Raw genomic sequence first — 20,080 nt, 5'->3', positions numbered from 1 at the left:
CTAAAAATACAAAAATGAGCTGGGTGTGGTGGCGCATGCCTGTAATTCCACCTACTTGGGAGGCTGAGGCAGGAGAATTGCTTGAACCCAGGAGGTAGAGGTTGCAGTGAGCCAAGATGGCACCACTGCCCTCCAGCCTGGGTAACAGAGCCAGACTGTGTCTCCAAACAAAAAAACCTTTTAGGATAGCTGAGCTGCCTTCCTCCTCTTCGAAAAGCCACCTGTGGTCCTTCCCTGGCCGTGGCTGGGGACCTGTGGCTGTGCCTGGGTTGACGGACAGTCACTCCCCAGGGGTCGGGCCCTGCTCGAAGGGGGGACTGGGTCGGCCTAGAGCTTCCAGCCCCGTCAGGCGGCGGAAACGGGGTCCAACCCCAGGCAGAGAGTTAGAAACGGGACCGGGGCCCAGCCCTAGCCATGCGGGTTTGGAAATAGCTTGGCTGTAAGCACTGGGGTTTGAAAGCGGTTTGGTCTGAAGACTCCGTTAGACTTCCGACCTTATAGGTTAGCATTGTTTACAATAAAAAAGAGGAAACAAGCCTTTAAGCTGGGCCCTGTTTGAATCACCATGATCCAGCTGTGCATACAATGGACAAAAACAGCTGTTTAAAAAAAAAAAAAAGGTTCTTACGGGACACACTTGGTAACTGGGGAAAAGCCAGGTGTGAAACAGTGTGGTGTGTGTGCTATCACCTGTGACCTGGTGTCAGCACCTGCCTTTCAGCTACAGAAGCAGCGATGAAAACTGTGTCCTGAGGAAAGCCATCACATCTCCTAACGTTCTGCCCATCAAGCAACTTGTAATTCAGTCCGTTTTCCAAGTGGAAATGGTGCCCTACAGAAAGAGATGCCCAGCACACCTGAGGCCTCAAGGCCTTGGAGGACAGGTTACCAAAGGCTGTGCCACAGAGCTTGCCAACAACAGCCAGCAAACCCAGTCCCTCCCCACATCCCAGGGGCAGAGACAGATAAACTGAGAAAAGAAATACTGTTTATATCCCATGAACTTTTAAAAATTAAAACTCTTTATTTAAACCTCTTAATAGCATCTTACCAATTTGGTGGCAGCAGCAGCAGCACTACCAAAGACAGATATTTTGAAAAGCATTTACAAAAATACATTGCACAAAGTCCTATCTTGCATCTTTAAAAATAAATATTCAAAATATTTCCACCCCAAATCCCAAATCAGTTTTATATAGGAAATTTTGATTTATATATGTAACCTGTAATATATGAAACATCTGTACATTTTATCCGCTTTAACTGCATAGTTCCAATTCTAAGGAGAGTGAAAAAAATGCTGCTTGATGTATGAATAGTTTCGTGGATTTGAGGACTGTTGTGCAATATACAGAAAACCAGTCAGCACCATCGTTTTGTCTTTTTCTGAAAACACAACATTTACGGTACACCGAAAACTGTCTTAACCCAACACAACTTAAATAATTCTTAAGGTAAAACATCTGTAACACTTTAAGTGCCTTGCAGATATCTCATTATTATAAAGTCTGCTCAGTAAAACAGTCTAAATATTAAATAGTAATTATAACCAGAGAGTCTCACGAGAATCACGTGAGAATGGTGACAGCTGTGATAAAAGGCAGATTCCAGCCAGAGCCAGTAAGAAGTGCTGCTGAAGGAAAGAGGATCGTCCTGAAATGTAACGGCTTCACGACCCTGACACACCAGACAGCTCCTCTGATCACCACCAGTGAAGAGAGGAAGGCTCAGGGTATCTCGTGCTCCCTATTCAGCAAAACTCAAAATGACCCCTGAAAACACCCAAGGTGAGATTTCTGGGTTTCTGTTTACTGTGAATCCCAACAGGAAAAGCCTTGCTGAGACCAAAGAACCCCATCTGGGTGTTTGCTTAGATCCAAACCAGCCTCCTTCAAGTCAGACTGACTTCAGCCTACAAGGAGAATGAAACGCTCCCATATTCCACCACGGATATTGGTACAGCGAGTCCAGACTGGAAACCTTTCTCAGAAGTAGAGCAAACAAAGCAGAAAAACCCATTTTAGTCATTTCCCCATCTGGAGACTTAGTACGTACTGGTGCTGAATAAAGGAAAATCCCGGCTTGAAGGAAAGGAGTTTAGAACTCTGAAAATTTGGTGACATTGTTTTTCCCTGAAAGAAATGTGTGTTGGATTTAACAGATGAAATTATCTGCCCTCCAAAAGTCCTTTAGAAGAGCCAGTGCAAGGCTCAAGACCAAAGCGTCAAGAACACGCCAGACTCTCAGCTTCCTCTGCTTTGCTCCTGTTGTCAAGGAAATGCAAATACAAAGAACTTCCTATTAAAAACAAGGAGCGTCTGAGACACGTGTTCAACACGCTTCCCCTGCTGCTGACCCCTCTGCACATGCAGTCAGTGAGCACCCAACAGGTGGTGCCAGGGCGCCCGTCACACGCTCTAGTCCCTGGCCAGCAGCCACGTTTATTGAAGGAGTGGCACTGTCCCATCAGTGTATATGCCCTCGTCCACGAAGGATTCCAGTGTTTCAGGCTGTCCCAGTATATACAAAAATGTACAAAAATAATGAGTACTGTCTTCACTTGACAGGTTCGCCATGAACTCTGAACCGATACAGACAGGTGTACTCAGGATGGCCCCAGTTAGAAAAAATCCGAAGTTCCACTATTTGGAAAACTCTGTCGTCAGGTGTTTTCTGAAATCAAGGAGGAAAAAACAAAACAAAACATGTATTTCGTATTTATAACCCCAAGCCCAATCACTTCCCCAAATATGACGTCTGACAGGAAGCAGCTAAATTGGAAATTAACCTTTTGTTGTTGTTGAGACAGAGTCTTGCCCTGTCACCCAGGCTGGAGTGCAATGGCGCGATCTCAGCCAACCTCTGCCTCCCGGTTTCAAACGATTCTCCTACCTCAGCCTCCCGAGTAGCTGGGATTACAGGCAAGTGCCACCACGCCCAGCTAATTTTTGTATTTTTAGTAGACATGGGGTTTCACCATGTTGGTCAGTCAGGCTGATCTTGAACTCCTGACCTCGTGATCTACTCGCCCCAGCCTCCCACAGTACTGGGATTACAGGCGTGAACCACCATGCCCAGCCGGAAGTTAACTCTTTAATATGATCCTTGTAAGTAATGTATCACGGGGCATGAAGCACGGGTAAAACTGAGAACTCTATTAGCCACGGAAAGGCTCATTAATGCAGAGCCAGGAAACGCAGGTTAACGTTTTTCAAAGGCTGGTCCTCACGCTGCTTTCCAGTCTGTTGATGCCGGCTGGGCCCTGCTGTCACGAGAGGCTGTGGGACTCAAGAGACCCCAGGGCAGTGCAAGTCCCGGTTCTTACCAGGGCCTGGAACATCTGGAGCGACTCCCCGTCCTGATCATACGTGAACTGTCCCAGAAGCTGCCCTTCTTCCTGATACTCATTTTCTAATCCCTGAAATCGAGACCATACAATCATGAACTAATGGAAAAGTAACACTGAGCAGAGAGGACTGTTCCCTTCCACAGCTAACACTGAGCAAACAGGACCGTTTCCCTCCACTTAGTTAGAGAAAGTCACTCCTCCACGGCACAGTCATGAGGCCTTCCCTGGAAGGAAGGGGTATGTTTTGTTGAGGGCTTCACATAACCCATGACACGTCCTGAGGTCAGCACGATTCCCCCCATTATACACATTAGGAAAACTGTGGCCAAAACAGGACACACTCATGTGTGTCAGAGAAGTGACCCCGCCCGATGCACAGACCATGCTCAGCTGCTGCCCTCTGCACAGTGGAAGCTCTGGAGCACCTGCTGAGCCTGGGGAGACGAGGCCTCACTAGTGGGAGGAGGGGCCACAGAAGACCGACTCCAGCAGGAGAGCAGGCAGAAGGGGGTGCTGGGCCAAGCTGGGGTGTGGGGAGTCAGGGCTCAGTGGGGATAGAGATTCAGACTAGAAGATGGAGCAGCTCTGGAGATGATAGTGGTGATGGCAGCACGACAGTGTGACTGGACTTAACGTCACTGGACTGTGCACTTATTAAAATGGTAAGCTTTATGTTGTATTTTACCAGAGTCAGAAAACTAGCAGAAGATACAGGGGACTATTTGCATATCTGTTTTGAAATGGGAAAGGACTTTCTAGGGAGTTCCAGCTCCCTAGATCTAAAGAAATTCCAGCGAGTGAGTAATTACTGCCTCTGATAATCACCAGTGAAATAAAAATACAGGGCTGGGTGCGGTGGCTCACGCCTGTAATCCCAGCACTTTGAGAGGCTGAGACGAGCGGATCATGAGGTCAGGAGATCGAGACTGTCCTGGCTAACACGGTGAAACCCCGTCTCTACTAAAAATACAAAAAAATTAGCCGGGCGAGGTGGTGGGCACCTGTAGTCCCAGCTACTCGGGAGGCTGAGGCAGGAGAACGGCGTGAACCTGGGAGGCGGAGCTTGCAGTGAGCTGAGATTGCGCCACTGCACTCCAGCCTGGGCAACAGAGTGAGACTCTGTCTCAAAAAAAAAAAAAAAATACAAATAGCTAGGCGTGGTGGCGTGGCCTGTAGTCCCAGCTACTCGGGAGGCTGAGGCAGGAGAATCGCTTGAACCCAGGAGGCAGAGGTTGTGGTGAGTTTTCACGCCACTGCATTTCAGCCTGGGCAACAAGATGAAAGTCCATCTCAAAAAAAAGAAAAAGAAAAAGAAAACGCTAGTAACACAGTGCACTGACTTGGCCGTAAAACATGCTGCTGGCCTCTGAAACCGTGATGCCACTTGTGAGTGTCTTGTCCATGGGGATTATGAAGGTGTAAAGGAGCGGCAGTTACACAGGGAAGCAGAAAAGGGAAAGAAATACTCAGCGAGAGGAGAACCGGCCAGATAAACACGGAGGATTGACGCTACTTGAGGATGGCCATAAAGTCTAACTGCCCCGGAAAAACGCTCGTAATACAATTTCCTTTTTTTTTTTTCCTTTTGCGACACAGTCTCGCTCTGTTGCCCAGACTGGAGTGTAGTGGCTCAATCTTGGCTCACTGCAGCCTCTGCCTCCCAAGTTCAAGTGACTTTCATGCCTCGGACTCCTGAGTAGCTGGGATGACAGGCACGCAACCATGCCCGGCTAATTTTTGCATTTTGTATTTTTAATAGAGATGGGTTTCACCATGATGACCAAGGTGGTCTCAAACTCCCAACTTTAGGTGATCCACCTGCCTCGGCCTCTCAAATTGCTGGGATTACAGGCGTGAGCCACCACGCCTGGCCAATTTTTTTTTTAAGGGCAGTAATACTTTTATGAAATGTTTTATGAAAATTTTAAAGGTTCATAAACACTACTGTCTGAACAGTAATTTTTTTTTTTAAGACAGGGTCTCACTCTGTTGCCCAGGCTGGAGTGCAGGGGTACGATCTCAGCTCAAAGCAACCTCCGCCTCCTAGATCAAGTGATTCTTCTGCCTCAGCCTCCCAAGTATCTGGGATTACAGGCGTGCACCACCATGCCTGGCTTTTTTTTTTTTTTTTTTTTTGGTATATTTTAGTAGAGACCAGGTTTTACCATGTTGGCTAGGCTGGTCTCGAACTCCTGACTTCAGGTGATCCGCCTATCTTGGCCTCCCAAAGTGCTGGGATTACAGACTCAACTGTATTCTTTAAAAGGCATGGGGAAGAAACCAGAAAGTATCACAGTATTAATGGTGGGTTTTTCTGGGGCTGGGATCATGGCAGTCCTCTTGTCAGTTAGCTGCTCCCATGTCACCCAGTTGCCCGAACACCTGTCACAGGCAACCTGGCAAAGGCAGCGAAGAGCAAAATCCTTAGGTGTGTCTGCCTTGGTCAGTGTAGTACTGCACGTAAAGTGGACATCAGGTAATATGCCATTTCTAAGTTACCCTCCCTGGAAAAACACTAGAATGTTCCCCTCAACACTGAATCTGCTGAGAGAGGGCGGCCGGAGGCAGCCATCCCCAGTGCGCTCACGTCACTTGCTTTCATCTGTGGGAACTCCCAGGAAGGTGTGGGAGGAGGAGAGGCAGCCACGTGCACTCACATAGACGGCGAAGTCCTTGGGGGCGCTGCTGATGTTGCCTGTTGGCGACAGCGTCTTAGGAATGTGCTCCAGAGTGAAGGCGGCTGGGTGGATCATCATGGAGAGCCTCACCACCAGGTACCCCTGGGAGCCTTTAAATGCCCAGCAGTTACCGGGGTAAATGTCAGGCTGAGGAAAAGAAAAACATGAGGACTCGGAGTGTGAGCATGCTCTTACCCACTTAGAAGCAGTAAGAGGAAAGGCTGATTATACTGAGCTAAAAATAATTTTTACATGGTAGAAACTGCCATGAGCAAAATCCAAAGATAAGCTGGGAAAAACATTTGTAATTCACTCCTCAAAGGGCCATTATCTCCAGCCTGTATGTTGTATAAAAGTTAAAATGACCAGAACCTTAAAGAAAAATGGGTGAGACATACAACATACTTCAAAGAAAAGGTGAACGTCAGTGGTCCTCGGTCGTGGGAAGATGCCCTCCACCCTGCACAGCAAGAAGGGACAACATCACAGGGAACCACCACTGCCCCCATCCGACCAACATCAAATCAAGGGTCTAACAGAGTCTGCCGCTGACGCCCTGGGGAGATGCACATTCTCACCGCCGGCCACGGTGCGGCGTGCAGCCCCAGAAGCGCAGCTTGGCGAGGTCAGCCCACTGTGCACACATCTGCCTCTGGCCTGCAGTCGCACCTCCACCTCCAGGTGCAGGGACAGAACTGCAGGATGCAGATGCGACCGAGAGCACGCCTCACAGCGCGACGTCCCCAGGCACACACAGGGACTGGCTGAGAAGCTGCAGACGCTGTGTCCAGGCAGTCATGCTGCTGTGTGCAATGGAGGAGGCCGCCGTGCAGGCAGCCTGCCTTCGGTGTGTGAGAATGACACACACGTTAGTTCATGTTTAGACGAGACGGTGAACAATGGGCACGTACCCGCCGGCTTCTCCTCTATGCCAGCTGTGCATTTACTGCCCCTCAGCCCCCAAGCCACCCTTCTGCTGCGCTGTGAAGATGGAGCTGAGCCTTGAACTGCTCTCCCTTTGCCAGCGCAGAGCCTAGCCCTTGCCAGCTCAGGGTGCTGGAGGGACACTGAGGTTCCCTGGTTCCCCTCTTGGGAGTGCTGCAGCCAAACGCCTGGTGAGTCACCCTGCTGTGCACAGGCTTTCCCAGCATGCTGGCACACTCCTCGGTGTGGCACCACAGCAACTTCCCCGACGTGCAGTGAGCTGGGCCACGCCCTCGCCCAAAGGTCTGGAGAGACCCTCTGGCGAGGCTCCACTGTGGTCCCTTCCATCTGCTGTCCCTACGTTCTGTAAACGTTCTCTTTACTTCCCAGGAGCCGACAGCTTCGCGGTCCAGTCCCATCACAGTGACGGCGGTTTATATGGTCCCTTCCATCTGCTGTCCCTACGTTCTGTAAACGTTCTCTTTACTTCCCAGGAGCCGACAGCTTCGCGGTCCAGTCCCATCACAGTGACAGCGGTTTATATGAAGTCTGCCCCTCCAGGGACGTGCAGTTCCTGCCGAGAGAGAACTGTGCCAGGGAGGGCTGAGCTCCACCCTCTCCCTCAGTCTCTGAGACACTGAAGCCACACTGCACTCTCACCCCCAGATCCCCACCAGCGTCACGCTGACGACGCTGCGGGCCAGTGAGCTCCTCTGGAAGGGTCAGGATCACCAAGCCCGCTGAGGAGGAGGTTACAGCCAGGAGCAGGAGAACCGCCATGCAGGAACACCGTGGCAACCCCATGCAGGAAACCTGTCGGCCCTGCCGGGTGACACAGACTGTGCCGGTGGCGCTCGCGAGCTGGCACGGAAAAACCAGCTGCATGCCAAGCGCAGGGCTGTGTGGCTTCACGGCAGCAGAGGCTGCATCTGCCTGCAGTGAGGAGGGCTCCCGGCTGCGCCCTCGGGAGCAAAGTGCTGGTGAGTCTGTGTGCTGCTGATGGCCACAGAAAGCCAAACAGTCCCGCCGACCTGACACTTCCACCGGGGTGGCCTGGGGACGAGATCATGACGACGACAGTCCCGCAGGACCTTCAACTTCAGGTCACGGGCATGTCATGAATTCTTTCAGGCTGGACTTGTGTTTTCCAAGTGAAAGCTGTCTTGGCATTGTTCCACATACAAGGAATTACTGGACTTTTCTTCAAAACATGTCATGAATATTAGGCAGGATTTGAGTACTGAGGCAAAATAGATCTATCTGTTTAAATTCTCCATCCTTTAGTGCTTTAAACTTGTACAGTCAATAGTATAAAGTATTAAACGAAGCCACAGAAAAGCAGTACACAATAAGGACGACAGCAGAACGTCCAGGAGACGGGGGGTGAAGGCCTGGGAGACGGGGGGTAAAGGCCTACACCGAGGCCAGACAGCAAGGGCCTCCCCACCTATTCTCTCTCAACACCCGAGAAAGCACAGCTGACACTCTCGTGACGGAAGACCCACAGCCCTGAGCAGGAACAGTTGCCACTCAAAAGAGGGAGGGAGGAAGGCCGACGGGACCAGCATGTGCCACACGGTCCCATCTTTGCGACACTAAACCCAAGCCAACAGACGTGTAGCGTGGAGGCTACACGGGGACTCCTCGGTGTGGGAACACTGCTGCTGCTTGCGGTACCAGTTCCACAGACATGTTCATCTCACGAAGTTCTGCCAGGCTGGGGACGTACGACCTGTGAACACTAACAGAGCCCATGCTGAAGAGCAGCTCCGGCCACCGGCGGCCACTCACCTGGATGACCACGCGTGGGGACTGCGAGAAGTACCACAGCGGGATCCCAAACAGACTCATCAGGGCCGTTTTGGTTTCGTACGTTTCAGAACAGCGAGTACTCAGGATGCTGCCACCTTAAAGCAAAGTTCAGATCAGTCTCAGGGCCCAGTTCCACCATTTTGGAAGTAATAGTATTGCACCTCTTAAGGATTTACTCAGAATGTTTTCAAGAAAAGTGCTCAACGTCACTGATAGAGAAATGCAAGTAAAAGCTGCAATGAGATTTCCTCTCCCTGCCGTTAAAATGGCTTCTATCCTAGAGACAGGCAGTAACAAATGCTGGTGAGGACACGGAGAAAGGAATCCTCACGCACTGTTGCTGGGAATGGAGACTAGTACAACCACCATGGAGAGCGGTTCGGAGGTCCCTCAGAAAACCCACAACAGAGCTACCATATGACCCAGCAATGCCACTCCGAGGTACATACCCAACAGAAAGGAGGGCCGTCTATCGTAGGGAGATCCACACTTCTATCTTTGGTGCAGCACTACTTGTTTACCATGACTAACATCTGGAAGCAACCTAAATGTCCACTAACAGATGAATGGGTTGCATAAACACAATGGAGTACTACTCAGCCATAAAAATCAATGAGAGCAGGCCAGGCGCAGTCGCTCACACCTGTAATCCCAGCACTTTGGGAGGATGAGGCAGATGGATCACTTGAGGTCAGGAGTTCCAGACCAGCCTGGCCAACATGGCGAAACCCCATCTCTACTAAAAATACACAAATTAGCCAGGCATGGTGACGGGCGCCTGTAATCCCAGTTACTTGGGAGGCTGAGGCAGGAGAATTGCTTGAACTGGGAATGAGCCAAGATCACGTCACTGACTCCAGCCTGGGTGACAGAGCAAGACTACACCTCAAAAAAAAAAAAAAAAAAAAAAAGGCTTGTCATTTGCAACATGGATGGATACCAGAGGTCTTTATGTTAAGTGAAATAAGCCAGGCATAGAAAGACAAACATCCCATGTTCTTACTTATTTGTGGGATCTAAAAACCAAAACCGTTGAACTCATGGACAGAGACAGTAGAAGGGTGGTACCAGGGACTGGGAAGGGGAGTTGGGGCTTGGGGAAAGTGGGAATGGTTAATGGGTCAAAAAAAAAAAAAAAAAAAGAAAGAAAGAGAATGAGGCAGAGTGCAGTGGCTCACGCCTGTAATCCCAGCACTTTGGGAGGCCAAGGCGGGCAGATCACCTGAGGTCAGGAGTTCCAGACCAGCCTGACCAACAGGGACAAACCCCATCTCTACTAAAAATACAAAAATTAGCCAGACGTGGTGCTGTGCCCCTGTAGTCCCAGCTACTCAGGAGGCCGAGGCAGGAGAATCGCTTGAAATTGGGAGGCAGAGGTTGTGGTGAGCCGAGACTGCACCACTGCACTCCAGCCTGGGCAACAGAGACTCTTTGTCTCTAAGAAAAATGAATGCATAAGACCTACTGTATGATAGCAGAACAGGGTGACTACAGTGAATAACTTAATTGTGCTTTTTTTTTTTTTTTTTTTTTTTGAGATGAAGTTTCACTTGTTGTCCAAGCTAGAGTGCAATGGTACGATCTTGGCTCACTGCAACCTCTGCCTCCTGGGTTCAAGCGATTCTCCTGCCTCAGCCTCCCGAGTAGCTGGGATTACAGGCGCCCACCACACCCGGATAATTTTTTTGTATCTTTTTGGTAGAGACGGGGTTTCTCCATGTTGGTCAGGGTGGTCTCAAACTCCTGACCTCAGGTGATCCACCTGCCTCGGCCTCCCGAAGTGCAGTGAGCCCCTGCACCGGCCTAACTGCATTTTTAAATAACTTAGAGTATAACTGAATTGTTTGTAACTCAAAGGATAAATGCTGGAGGGGATGGGTACCCCGTTTTCCATGATGTGCTTACTTCACATTGCAGGCCTGTATCAGAACATCTTATACACCCCATAAATATATGCACCTATGTATCCACAAAAACTAAAAAATAGGTAATTAGTTAAGAACCCATTAAAATACATAAGTTTGAAAATGACAAAGAATGTTATCTAATACCACCTAATAAATATTTTAGGGTTAAAAAAAGTGTTTTTAAACTTCTCAAGTTTTTTTTTTTTTTTTTTGAGACGGAGTCTCGCTCTGTCGCCCAAGCTGGAGTGCAGTGGCGCGATCCTGGCTCACTGCAAGCTCCGCCTCCTGGGTTCACGCCATTCTCCTGCCCCAGCCTCCCGAGTAGCTGGGACTACAGGCGCCCGCCACTGCGCCCGGCTCATTTTTTGTATTTTTAGTAGAGATGGGGTTTCACCGTGGTCTCGATCTCCTGACCTTGTGATCCGCCCGCCTCGGCCTCCCAAAGTGCTGGGATTACAGGCGTGAGCCACCGCGCCCGGCCAAACTTCTCAAGTTTTTACATATAGAAAGAACCTCCTACTGTTAGACCAGTCCTTTTCTTAATTGTCCTTTCTCAAATTGAGTGTTAAGAGTTTACAACTGCTTTAGGATACAGAATTTTTACTTACTGAAATTGGGAAATTCTTACAATACTGGCCTTCCCCCACTACTGCTAGAGAGATAGCTACTCTGAATGAACTTTCCTTGGTTTTTCTCAATGAAGAATAAAGCACACAACTGAGCCTGGTGTCACCTGGCAGGTGAGCTTTCAGGCCCTGAAGAGCAGACCTTCCGTCACAGTAATTACCAATCACAGTGAAAAGGCTGGGGCCGTGAGGATGACTGCTGGCAGGTACAGGGTTTCCTAGCGGGGGTCAGAAAGATTTTGGGGTGAGGCAGTGGTGATGGCTGCACTGTGAATATGCTAATAACCACAGAGCTGTACATTTTAAAATGGTGAATTTTTGTGTGAATTACATCTCAATAATAAGAGGAAGCATAAAAAACAAGTCCAGCTTGGCCCTCAATAGGAAATAGGGCAGGCAGAATGTTGTTGTCATAGCAGGACAAAAAACCCCAAGAAACAAAAACCAAGCTGGCCCTGAAGGCAGCACACAACACCAGGCAGCAAGGGCAAGCTCAGAAGGGCGGCACTCCAGGGGCCCTGGTGCTGGTGAACCACGGGCCGGAGAGGCAGAAACTGATGGTTTTTGTTTTTTTCTCACTCTGTCCCCAGGCTGGAGTGCAGTGACATGATCTCGGCTCACTGCAAGCTCCGCCTCCCAGGTTCATGCCATTCTCCTGCCTCAGCCTCCCGAGTAGCTAGGACTACAGGCGCCGCCACCTCGCCCGGCTAGTTTTTTTTTATTTTTAGTAGACATGGGGTTTCACCGTGTTGGCCAGGATGGTCTCGATCTCCTGATCTCGTGATCCGCGCCCGCCTTGGCCTCCCAAAGTGCTGGGATTCCAGGTGTGAGCCACCGTGCCCGGCCAGAAACTGATGCTTTAACCAGGAAAACCAGGGGATTTTAATGTAGCTGATTGAGACCCGAATTTCCAAACCACTGAATTATCTTTTTAAAAATCCTGTTCTCCGTCTAACTCACAAAGTGCCAATCAATGTTTTCTTCAGTATCAGAACCTTCAGTGCAGCCTTCTCAGGATTACCAATGTTCTGAGGTACACAGAAACCTGTTAGGATTAACTAGAGTTTTAAGAATAAATGACATCTCGGCTCAAACTGTATGGTTCATGTCAATTGATGCCTCTTAATGGAAAATAATTTCTTCCTAAATCACTGAATTTCAAAATATATAACTAAAAGCACTTAATATTCTAAAAAGGTCACTTTAAACACACACACACACTGATCAAGCCAGTAGCCTTGTTGACATCTACCATTTGGAAGAATCTGGCCATTGTTACTATGACTTCAGTCTGCAGCCACCACAGGAAGAACCCACGGGGTGGCAAATGACTGAACTCAAACCCAGCTGCTCCCGTACTAATGGGATCAGGTTCCTGCACAACCACGCGGCAGAGTCCCTACCCAGCCCTACACCATCGTGGGTTTTAGAAATCCCTCCTGCTCTGCAGACTCTCCAGTCCCTCCACGCACTAACGTGTACTGAACTCAGCATATTCTGAGTGATAATGTGAGTCTCCCAGCCCACATTTGCAAATCCTACATTTAAAAACTTCAGAAAGGCTGGGCGTGGTGGCTCATGCCTGTAATCCCAGCACTTTGGGAGGCTGAGGCGTGCAGATCACAAGCTCAGGAGATTGAGACCATCCTGGCTAACATGGTGAAACCCCGTCTCTACTAAAAATACAAAAAAATAGCAGGGCGTGGTGGCGGGCGCCTGTAGTCCCAGCTACTCGGGAGGCTGAGGCAGGAGAATGGCGTGAACCCGGGAGGCAGAGCTTGGGAGTGAGCCGAGATCGCGCCACTGCACTCCAGCCTGGGCAACAGAGCAAGACTCTGTCTCAAAAAAAAAAAAAAAAAAAAAAACCACAAACCTTCAGAAAACCAAGATTTCGATTTCCATAACACGTGTGGTGCAAACCTTCCCTGAGCAGACGTGAAGCAGGTCTAGTTCTCCTCTCATGGTTCTTTCGGAAATGCTCGTGTCTGATCCAGGTGTGCTGCCCCACTCCCCATGGAGGGGCTGTGTGGACCCCAAGACTTTCCTCAGCTGCGATTCTGATTTTCAAATGCATCTGCCCCAAGAGGTCTGGCCTAGGCTTGTGCCCCTGCAGGGTTTCCCAGACCCTGACCACAGCGGCCTTTGTATTTCTCTGAGGTCCTGAAACACTGCCCCCATCATTCCATTTGCTTAGCCTGCTCCTGCTCCCGGTCTGTCTTGCTGCTGAATGGACACCCTCGGGGAGAGCTGTGTGGTCACTGCTGAGTCTCTCCTGAAGGCACTGAACAATCCCCGATCACAGCACAGGAGAGAGTGAAGTCGACCAAACTTTCTGTGCTGTGAACCTTGACTTAGCCACAAGCATGCACCCCCAGCCCTTCCAGGGGAGAACCTGTGCCCCCCAAACACAACTGGCCAGCAAGAAAGAATACCAGGGACATGCCCAGAATCACATGCCTTTTCTCAGATGTGTAAACGTTAGGAGTCTTTACTGCTGGACGTGGGGCAGCAACAGCCTCTCCAGTGCACAACCCTGCTAACAGGTGACCATCTCACTTAGTAATCTGAACGTCTGTTTACTCACCACCAGATTCCAGAGCAAAGTCCACCATCCCAGTCTTATCTTGGGAATACAGCTTCAAGGCGTTGTTCACGATGGCACGTGCTTGCTGGACAGACACGAGGACAGACCACCAAACACCAGAACAGGAGAGGAGAGACTTGGGTTTTAGTGCCATAGATGAGAACCAGACACTTACATTAGAGCATTTTCTTTTTTTTTTTTTTTTTTTTTGAGACGGAGTCTGGCTCTGTCGCCCATTCTGGAGTGCAGTGGCGCGATCTCGGCTCACTGCAAGCTCCGCCTCCCGGGTTCACACCATTCTCCTGCCTCAGCCTCCCGAGTAGCTGGGACTACAGGCGCCCGCCACTGCGCCCGGCAAATGTTTTGTATTTTGTAGTAGAGGCGGGGTTTCACCGTGTTAGCCAGGATGGTCTCGATCTCCTGGCCTCGTGATCCACCCGCCTCGGCCTCCCAAAGTGCTGGGATTACAGGCGTGAGCCACCGCGCCCGGCCAAGAGCATTTTCTCAATGGAACCTATGTAGGGGATCCTAGGCATGAGAGAAGTAACTCCACACTCCAGTCCTGTACCTAACTGCCAAGGCCATAGGATGGAGATGGGACGGCACGAGGTCTCTTCCCCCAGGGCTCAGTCATGGCCGCCATCAATCTTTGAACCAGAAAAATCCCCCAGACGCCATAAAACATGAATAAAGGAAAGATGAGACTTCAAGCCTGGAACACAGGAAATTCTGGGAATTTAGGTATTACTGAGTGACATGGTTTGGCTGTGTCCCTGACCAAGTCTCACCTTGAATTGCAGCTCCCCTAATTGCCATGCTGTGGTGGGGACTGGGTGGGAGGAACCGAGTCATGGCCTTGAATTGCAGCTGCCATAATTCCCACATTGTGGTGGGGACTAGATGGGGGAACCGAGTCATGGCCTTGAATTGCAGCTCCCGTAATTCCCACGCTGTGGTAGGGACTGGGTGGGAGGAACCGAGTCATGGCCTTGAATTGCAGCTCCCCTAATTCCCATGCTGTGGTGGGGACTGGGTGGGGGGAACCAAGTCACGGCCTTGAATTGCAGCTCCCCTAATTCCCACGCTGTGGTAGGGAATGGGTGGGAGGAACCAAGTCATGGCCTTGAATTGCAGCTCCCATAATTCCCACATTGTGGTGGGGACTAGATGGGGGAACCAAGTCATGGCCTTGAATTGCAGCTCCCGTAATTCCCATGCTGTGGTAGGGACTGGGTGGGGGGAACCGAGTCATGGCCTTGAATTGCAGCTCCCCTAATTCCCACGCTGTGGTGGGGACTGGGTGGGGGGAACCGAGTCATGGCCTTGAATTGCAGCTCCCATAATTCCCACACTGTGGTGGAGACTAGGTGGGGAAACTGAGTCCTGGGGGTGGGGTTTCTCCCATGCTGTTCTCCTGATAGCGTCTCATGAGATCTGATGGTTTTATAAAGGGAGTTCCCTTGCACATGCTCTCTTGCCTGCCGCCATGTAAGACATGACTTTGCTCCTTGTTCACCTTCCCCCATGATTGTGAGGCTTTCCCAGCCATGTGGAACTGTCAATCATCCTTTCTAAATTGCCCAGTCCTGGGTATGTCTTTATTAGCAGCATGAGAACAGACTAATACACGGAAACATTTTCATGGAACTTCAGAAGGTGTGGCCACCACACAAGCAGATGGGCTCTTTCGGACAAAAAGATTCACAAAGTATAAAGAACTCCCAAGAGGCAGCTCAGTAATGACATCGATAGCAAGAGCTGAAGCTCACCGCACAGGTGCCCCTCCATACACGGCACACTGCCCAGGCACATCCCATCTCACTTATGTCAGCTAAGCATACCCCAGCCAGACCACTCTTAAAACAACACATCAACATCCACGCCTCACAGCGAGGTCTTCAGTCTCAGCAGAGAATGGACTGTAAGCATTTCTTGCCGCCGACTCACCGCCTCTGTTATTCCAGACGCCCCCGCCTCGCTCACAGCAGACACCACGACTTCCGAGGCTGGGAGCCGCTTGGTCACGGAAATGTGGTGGGTGACGTTCCTCAGGATCTGCAGCTCCAGGTCTCGCAGCATCGTGTGCAAGTCGCCTCTGCTCACACACTGCGACGAGAACCTCTGTAGCAGCTGTTCCAGAGAGCCGCCTTGCTGATCTTCGGAAAACAGGAGTTTCACTGTTTCTCTGACTTGCACATCCACCTAGTAAAACAGTAGAGAGACACAAATTTACTATTTTAACTAAATCATTTCCATTCTTTGGGTCCATTATCTTAGATATCTCAGAAGTATTATATATCCTCTCGAAATCTAGAATGTCATTGTGGCAGTGTTTTCCTTCGTATTAAATTTAAGAACCTCTCCAATAATGCAGGAACACGTTAAAAAGAACAGAAATAGGCGAGCTCGTGGGATGAGGACGACCTGCATCTTAGGAGCTGCAAGATGCGATGGGGCATGTCCACACCATCCGGAGGTGCATGTCCATCCAGCAAGCACCCGCCGGGCACCCTGCAGCTAGGCACACAGGTGCACTGGAGAGGCCCTGCCATCAACAAACTTGGTCTGGTAAGAAAACAGTCATATAAACGAACCTAAATTATAGCTTCATGTATGCTAAATACGCCCCGTGTTATTTCTACGCACACAAACACATATGTAAATACCTTTTTCTTCTTGCTTTATAACAATAGACCGTGAAGGAAATGGCAAAGCCTATGGCACGGCCGTTCATCACAGCCACCCTCCCACGCTCCACGTGTGGACACACCTTTCTCTAGCCCACACCCGCTAACAGTGGCACGTGGCTGCTTTCTACCCTCACTTCTCCCCACACTAACTTCGCAGCGCTAACCCTACTGCCTGTGTGGCCTCTGTACTGGTGCCTTTATTTCTGTAGGATGACTCCCAAGGGCATGGTTGTGCGTTTCAAAGAGTGCAGGTATTTGTCACTGGTGAATATCCTAAGATTTTCCCCCCGAGGCCGTGGTTGGTGACAGTCCTCCTGGCCAGGGGAAAGCCTGCTGCCTTGGCCAGTGCTGACAGCAGCCGGCGTCCTCGTGGGCCTGTAGACTACAGATGAGAGCCTGCTGTAGTCTGCAAGTCCCATCAGCAGGACTGAGCTCCCTGATGGCACATTGGCTTTTTCTTTTTTTTTTGAGACAGAGCCTCACTCTCGCCCAGGCTGGAGTGCAATGGCGTGATCTCGGCTCACTGCAACCTCCGCCTCCCAGGTTCAAGCGATTCTCCTGCCTCGGCCTCCCGAGTAGCTGGGATTACAGACCCACGCCACCACACCCGGCTAATTTTGTATTTTTAGTAGAGGGTTTCACCAAGTTGGACAGGCTGGTCTCGAACTCCTTACCTCAGGTGATCCGCCCGCCTAGGCCTCCCAGACTGCTGGAATTACAGGTGTGAGCCACCGCGCCCAGCCTATCGCACGCTTTCTCTGTCGCCACTGCTTCTCTTCCTACCAATTCTAGGGGCTCTCTGCCCATAAGAGATAATTTTACCACACATATTGCAAATACCTTTACCAATCTACTGTCTGACTTTGACGACTTTTGCCAAATGATTGTGTTTTCATTCTTAAGCAGCTCTAAATGTCTAGATTTTCTCCTCTGCCTAAGGATGATGGACTTGAAGCAATGTCTATGATATGTTTTAACATGAAACAGAGCAAGCAGCAGGTTCAAGGTGAGTCTATTTAATGAAAAGTACACAGCAACAACCCAGCCACAAGTCAGCGCTGGCCCTGGGCTGCACGCACACCAAGGAGACTGGAAAGACGCACGGTGGGTGCTGACAGGCGGTGGTGCGGGAACGGGAAAATCTACAGAGCGCTGAATTAGTTATTTTGAAATATTTAAAAAGTTCACATATAGTCAAAAAAGTTTTTAAAGGAAGTTGAAATTAAACAACTTAGGCCAGGCATGGTGGGTGGCTAAGGCCTGTAATCCCAGCACTTTGGGAGGCCGAAGCAAATAGATCACTTGGAGTCAGGAATCTTGAGACCAGCCTGACCATCGTGGTGAAACCCCGTCTCTACTGAAAACACAAAAATTAGCTGGGCATAGTGGCACGTGCCACTAGTCCCAGCTACTCGGGAGACTAAGGTGGGAGAAGAGTTTGAACCCAAGAGGTGGAGGTGGTCTGCAGTGAGCCGAGATCGTGCCACTGCAGTCTAGCCTGCACACCACAGCAAGACTCGGTCTCAAAAAAAAAAAAAAAAAAAAAATTTAAACAACTAATAAACCTAAGTCATCAGGTTTTCTTTTACTCTATTATAAAACAAAAAGTAAACACGCAAGCAGCTCACTCTTTCTTGTAGAGCATCCACTGTCTCACAGCCAGTCTTCATGTGTCGCCAGCTGGACAGCTCTGACTTTAGCTGATCCAGCTCCAGCTGGAGGTGCTCAACCGTGGGCAGGAGCTGCTCACCAACCGCACTGGAATCCAACAGTGAGAATGGGTCACACACAAGCCTCCCAGCCTACACACTTCCCGCACTACACACAGGCTGAGGGGACCCGATCCCACTCCTGGGTGTCCTAACTGTACAGATGTCAACCTGTGCCACACTAACATGGAAACTGAATGCCAGTTTCCAATAAAAATCCCAGAGAGGTCGTCTTCTGCATCAATTTATGTCTGTAACATACAAATATCCACACTGCACAAGGAGGCTACCTACAAAAATGCTGCTAGCGGTGTTTCTCAGTGGCGAGTGAGAGCTCTCTCTGAAAACGATTTAAGCATCTAAAAACTTTATTTCTGGACTGGGCACGGTTGCTCATGCCTATAAGCCCAGCACTTTGGGAGGCCGAAGCAGACGGATCACTTGAGGCCTTTATAGGTACACATACTTAATGAGATACTAACAATTCATATCTCAAAAAGCTCATTCCCGGATCAACACTTTAGGACTGACATATTACCGTATTAAAGCAACTTTTTATTGAAATAAAAGCTTTGGAAGAAGAGAAAACTGCTTCAGCTCTCACACCTGTCCTCACAGAGGAGGAACATGGGGCACAGGGGAGGACGGACCCTCCTGAGTGCAGACGCGGGGACCTTGGGAAACCACAACCAAGCCAAGGCTGCCCAATCTAGAAGCGGGGAGGGCTGTGGGGGTATGAGCTGTGTGTATAAAACTAAGGAAGACAGACAAAGCTGCCGTGTTGGGAACACCTGTGAGAGGGAGGCACTCCACTTAAGCAGGCTTCAGGCAAATCAGTAGTTGTGTGGAAGAAAGCCGCCTGGAGTCCTCGAGGAGCAAAACGCCAGCATCCCCAGGAAGCGCAGAGGGACCCGGATGTGCCATGAATTCCAAGGGCAGCAGGGCCAACAGCCACGCAGAGGCCCACCGTGACATGCCCAGCACAAATCGGGTGGTTCTGGAAGCAGGTGTCCTGCCCACCAGGAGCAGCAGCAGGGATGAGGCTGAGCTGTAACCCCACCCACCTAGATGCCAACGGTGCCAGCGCAGGCCCGGCGCAGAGCCCACCATGACACCCACTATGGCATGGGCTGCAAGATGGGCCTCGACCTACTCCCTGAGGGTGGCCCTGCAAGCACACTGGAGACGAAGTTACAGCAGGGGCAAGGGCAGCACCTTTGACACGGAGGTCCATGCCACACGGAAGGGGATATGGCAAGTCCCTCAGGACCCGTTTGTCCTCACGCAGCCCAGCAGGAGTGTCTGTCAGCACAAACCTCAGGGCCTTCAGGTGACCCACGGTGGAGGCTGGCCCCGTGTCCCCTCGTTCATCACTCTGCTGCCGCTCCACATAACAAACACACACACACACACACACACAGAAGACAAAAGTGAGTGTTTTCCAAATCCTCCTACCTGACTGTTTTTTGCTTGGTCTGTTCTAGTTCCTTCTGGATGGCCTAAAAAATACAAGAAATAATCTACTGAAATACTTAAGTTATATATTAACTTTTCATAAATCCATATACTTAAAACTCCATTGATTTCTCTGAAACACCCCCTTTAATTCAAAGTCCAGATCCGCCTGTGGGTGGCAGGTAGGAAGTGTTCATTGTACATTTGAAAGTAACCTTCATCAAGTGTGTGCAGAAAGGAGCACAAATCACACGGGGACGGCCTGGCGGGCTCAGAACATGCAGCTCCCGTAACCAGCACCCAGGCTGGGAGTCAGCTCCCTGTCACACCTCCAAAGTGTGTTCTA

General features: G+C 50.0%; 2 protein-coding genes across 51 annotated transcripts in view; one reads left to right on the top strand and one right to left on the bottom strand.

The window, feature by feature from the left end:
- PRKAR1B (protein kinase cAMP-dependent type I regulatory subunit beta) overlaps nucleotides 1–20,080 on the top strand; it is a 482,327-nt gene that overhangs the window by 152,327 nt on the left and 309,920 nt on the right. The window lies entirely within an intron of this gene.
- The window catches only part of SUN1 (Sad1 and UNC84 domain containing 1), a 57,900-nt gene continuing 38,821 nt past the window's right edge, over nucleotides 1,002–20,080 (bottom strand). For all 50 annotated transcript variants that reach the window (XM_077995905.1, XM_077995906.1, XM_015133131.3 and 47 more), the window contains 8 exons: nucleotides 19,735–19,778; nucleotides 18,199–18,328; nucleotides 15,828–16,082; nucleotides 13,881–13,965; nucleotides 8,743–8,858; nucleotides 6,007–6,174; nucleotides 3,326–3,418; nucleotides 1,002–2,673 (listed from right to left, as the gene is read on the bottom strand). In XM_077995905.1, coding sequence (XP_077852031.1) covers nucleotides 2,557–2,673; nucleotides 3,326–3,418; nucleotides 6,007–6,174; nucleotides 8,743–8,858; nucleotides 13,881–13,965; nucleotides 15,828–16,082; nucleotides 18,199–18,328; nucleotides 19,735–19,778 — 1,008 coding nt within the window. In that variant the 3' untranslated portion in view covers nucleotides 1,002–2,556. The remainder of the gene's footprint in view (nucleotides 2,674–3,325; nucleotides 3,419–6,006; nucleotides 6,175–8,742; nucleotides 8,859–13,880; nucleotides 13,966–15,827; nucleotides 16,083–18,198; nucleotides 18,329–19,734; nucleotides 19,779–20,080) is intronic.

This window comes from Macaca mulatta, chromosome 3 (genome assembly GCF_049350105.2).
Source record: "Macaca mulatta isolate MMU2019108-1 chromosome 3, T2T-MMU8v2.0, whole genome shotgun sequence".
Taxonomy (NCBI): Eukaryota; Metazoa; Chordata; class Mammalia; order Primates; family Cercopithecidae; genus Macaca; species Macaca mulatta.
This window is presented reverse-complemented; position numbering and strand designations above follow the sequence as displayed.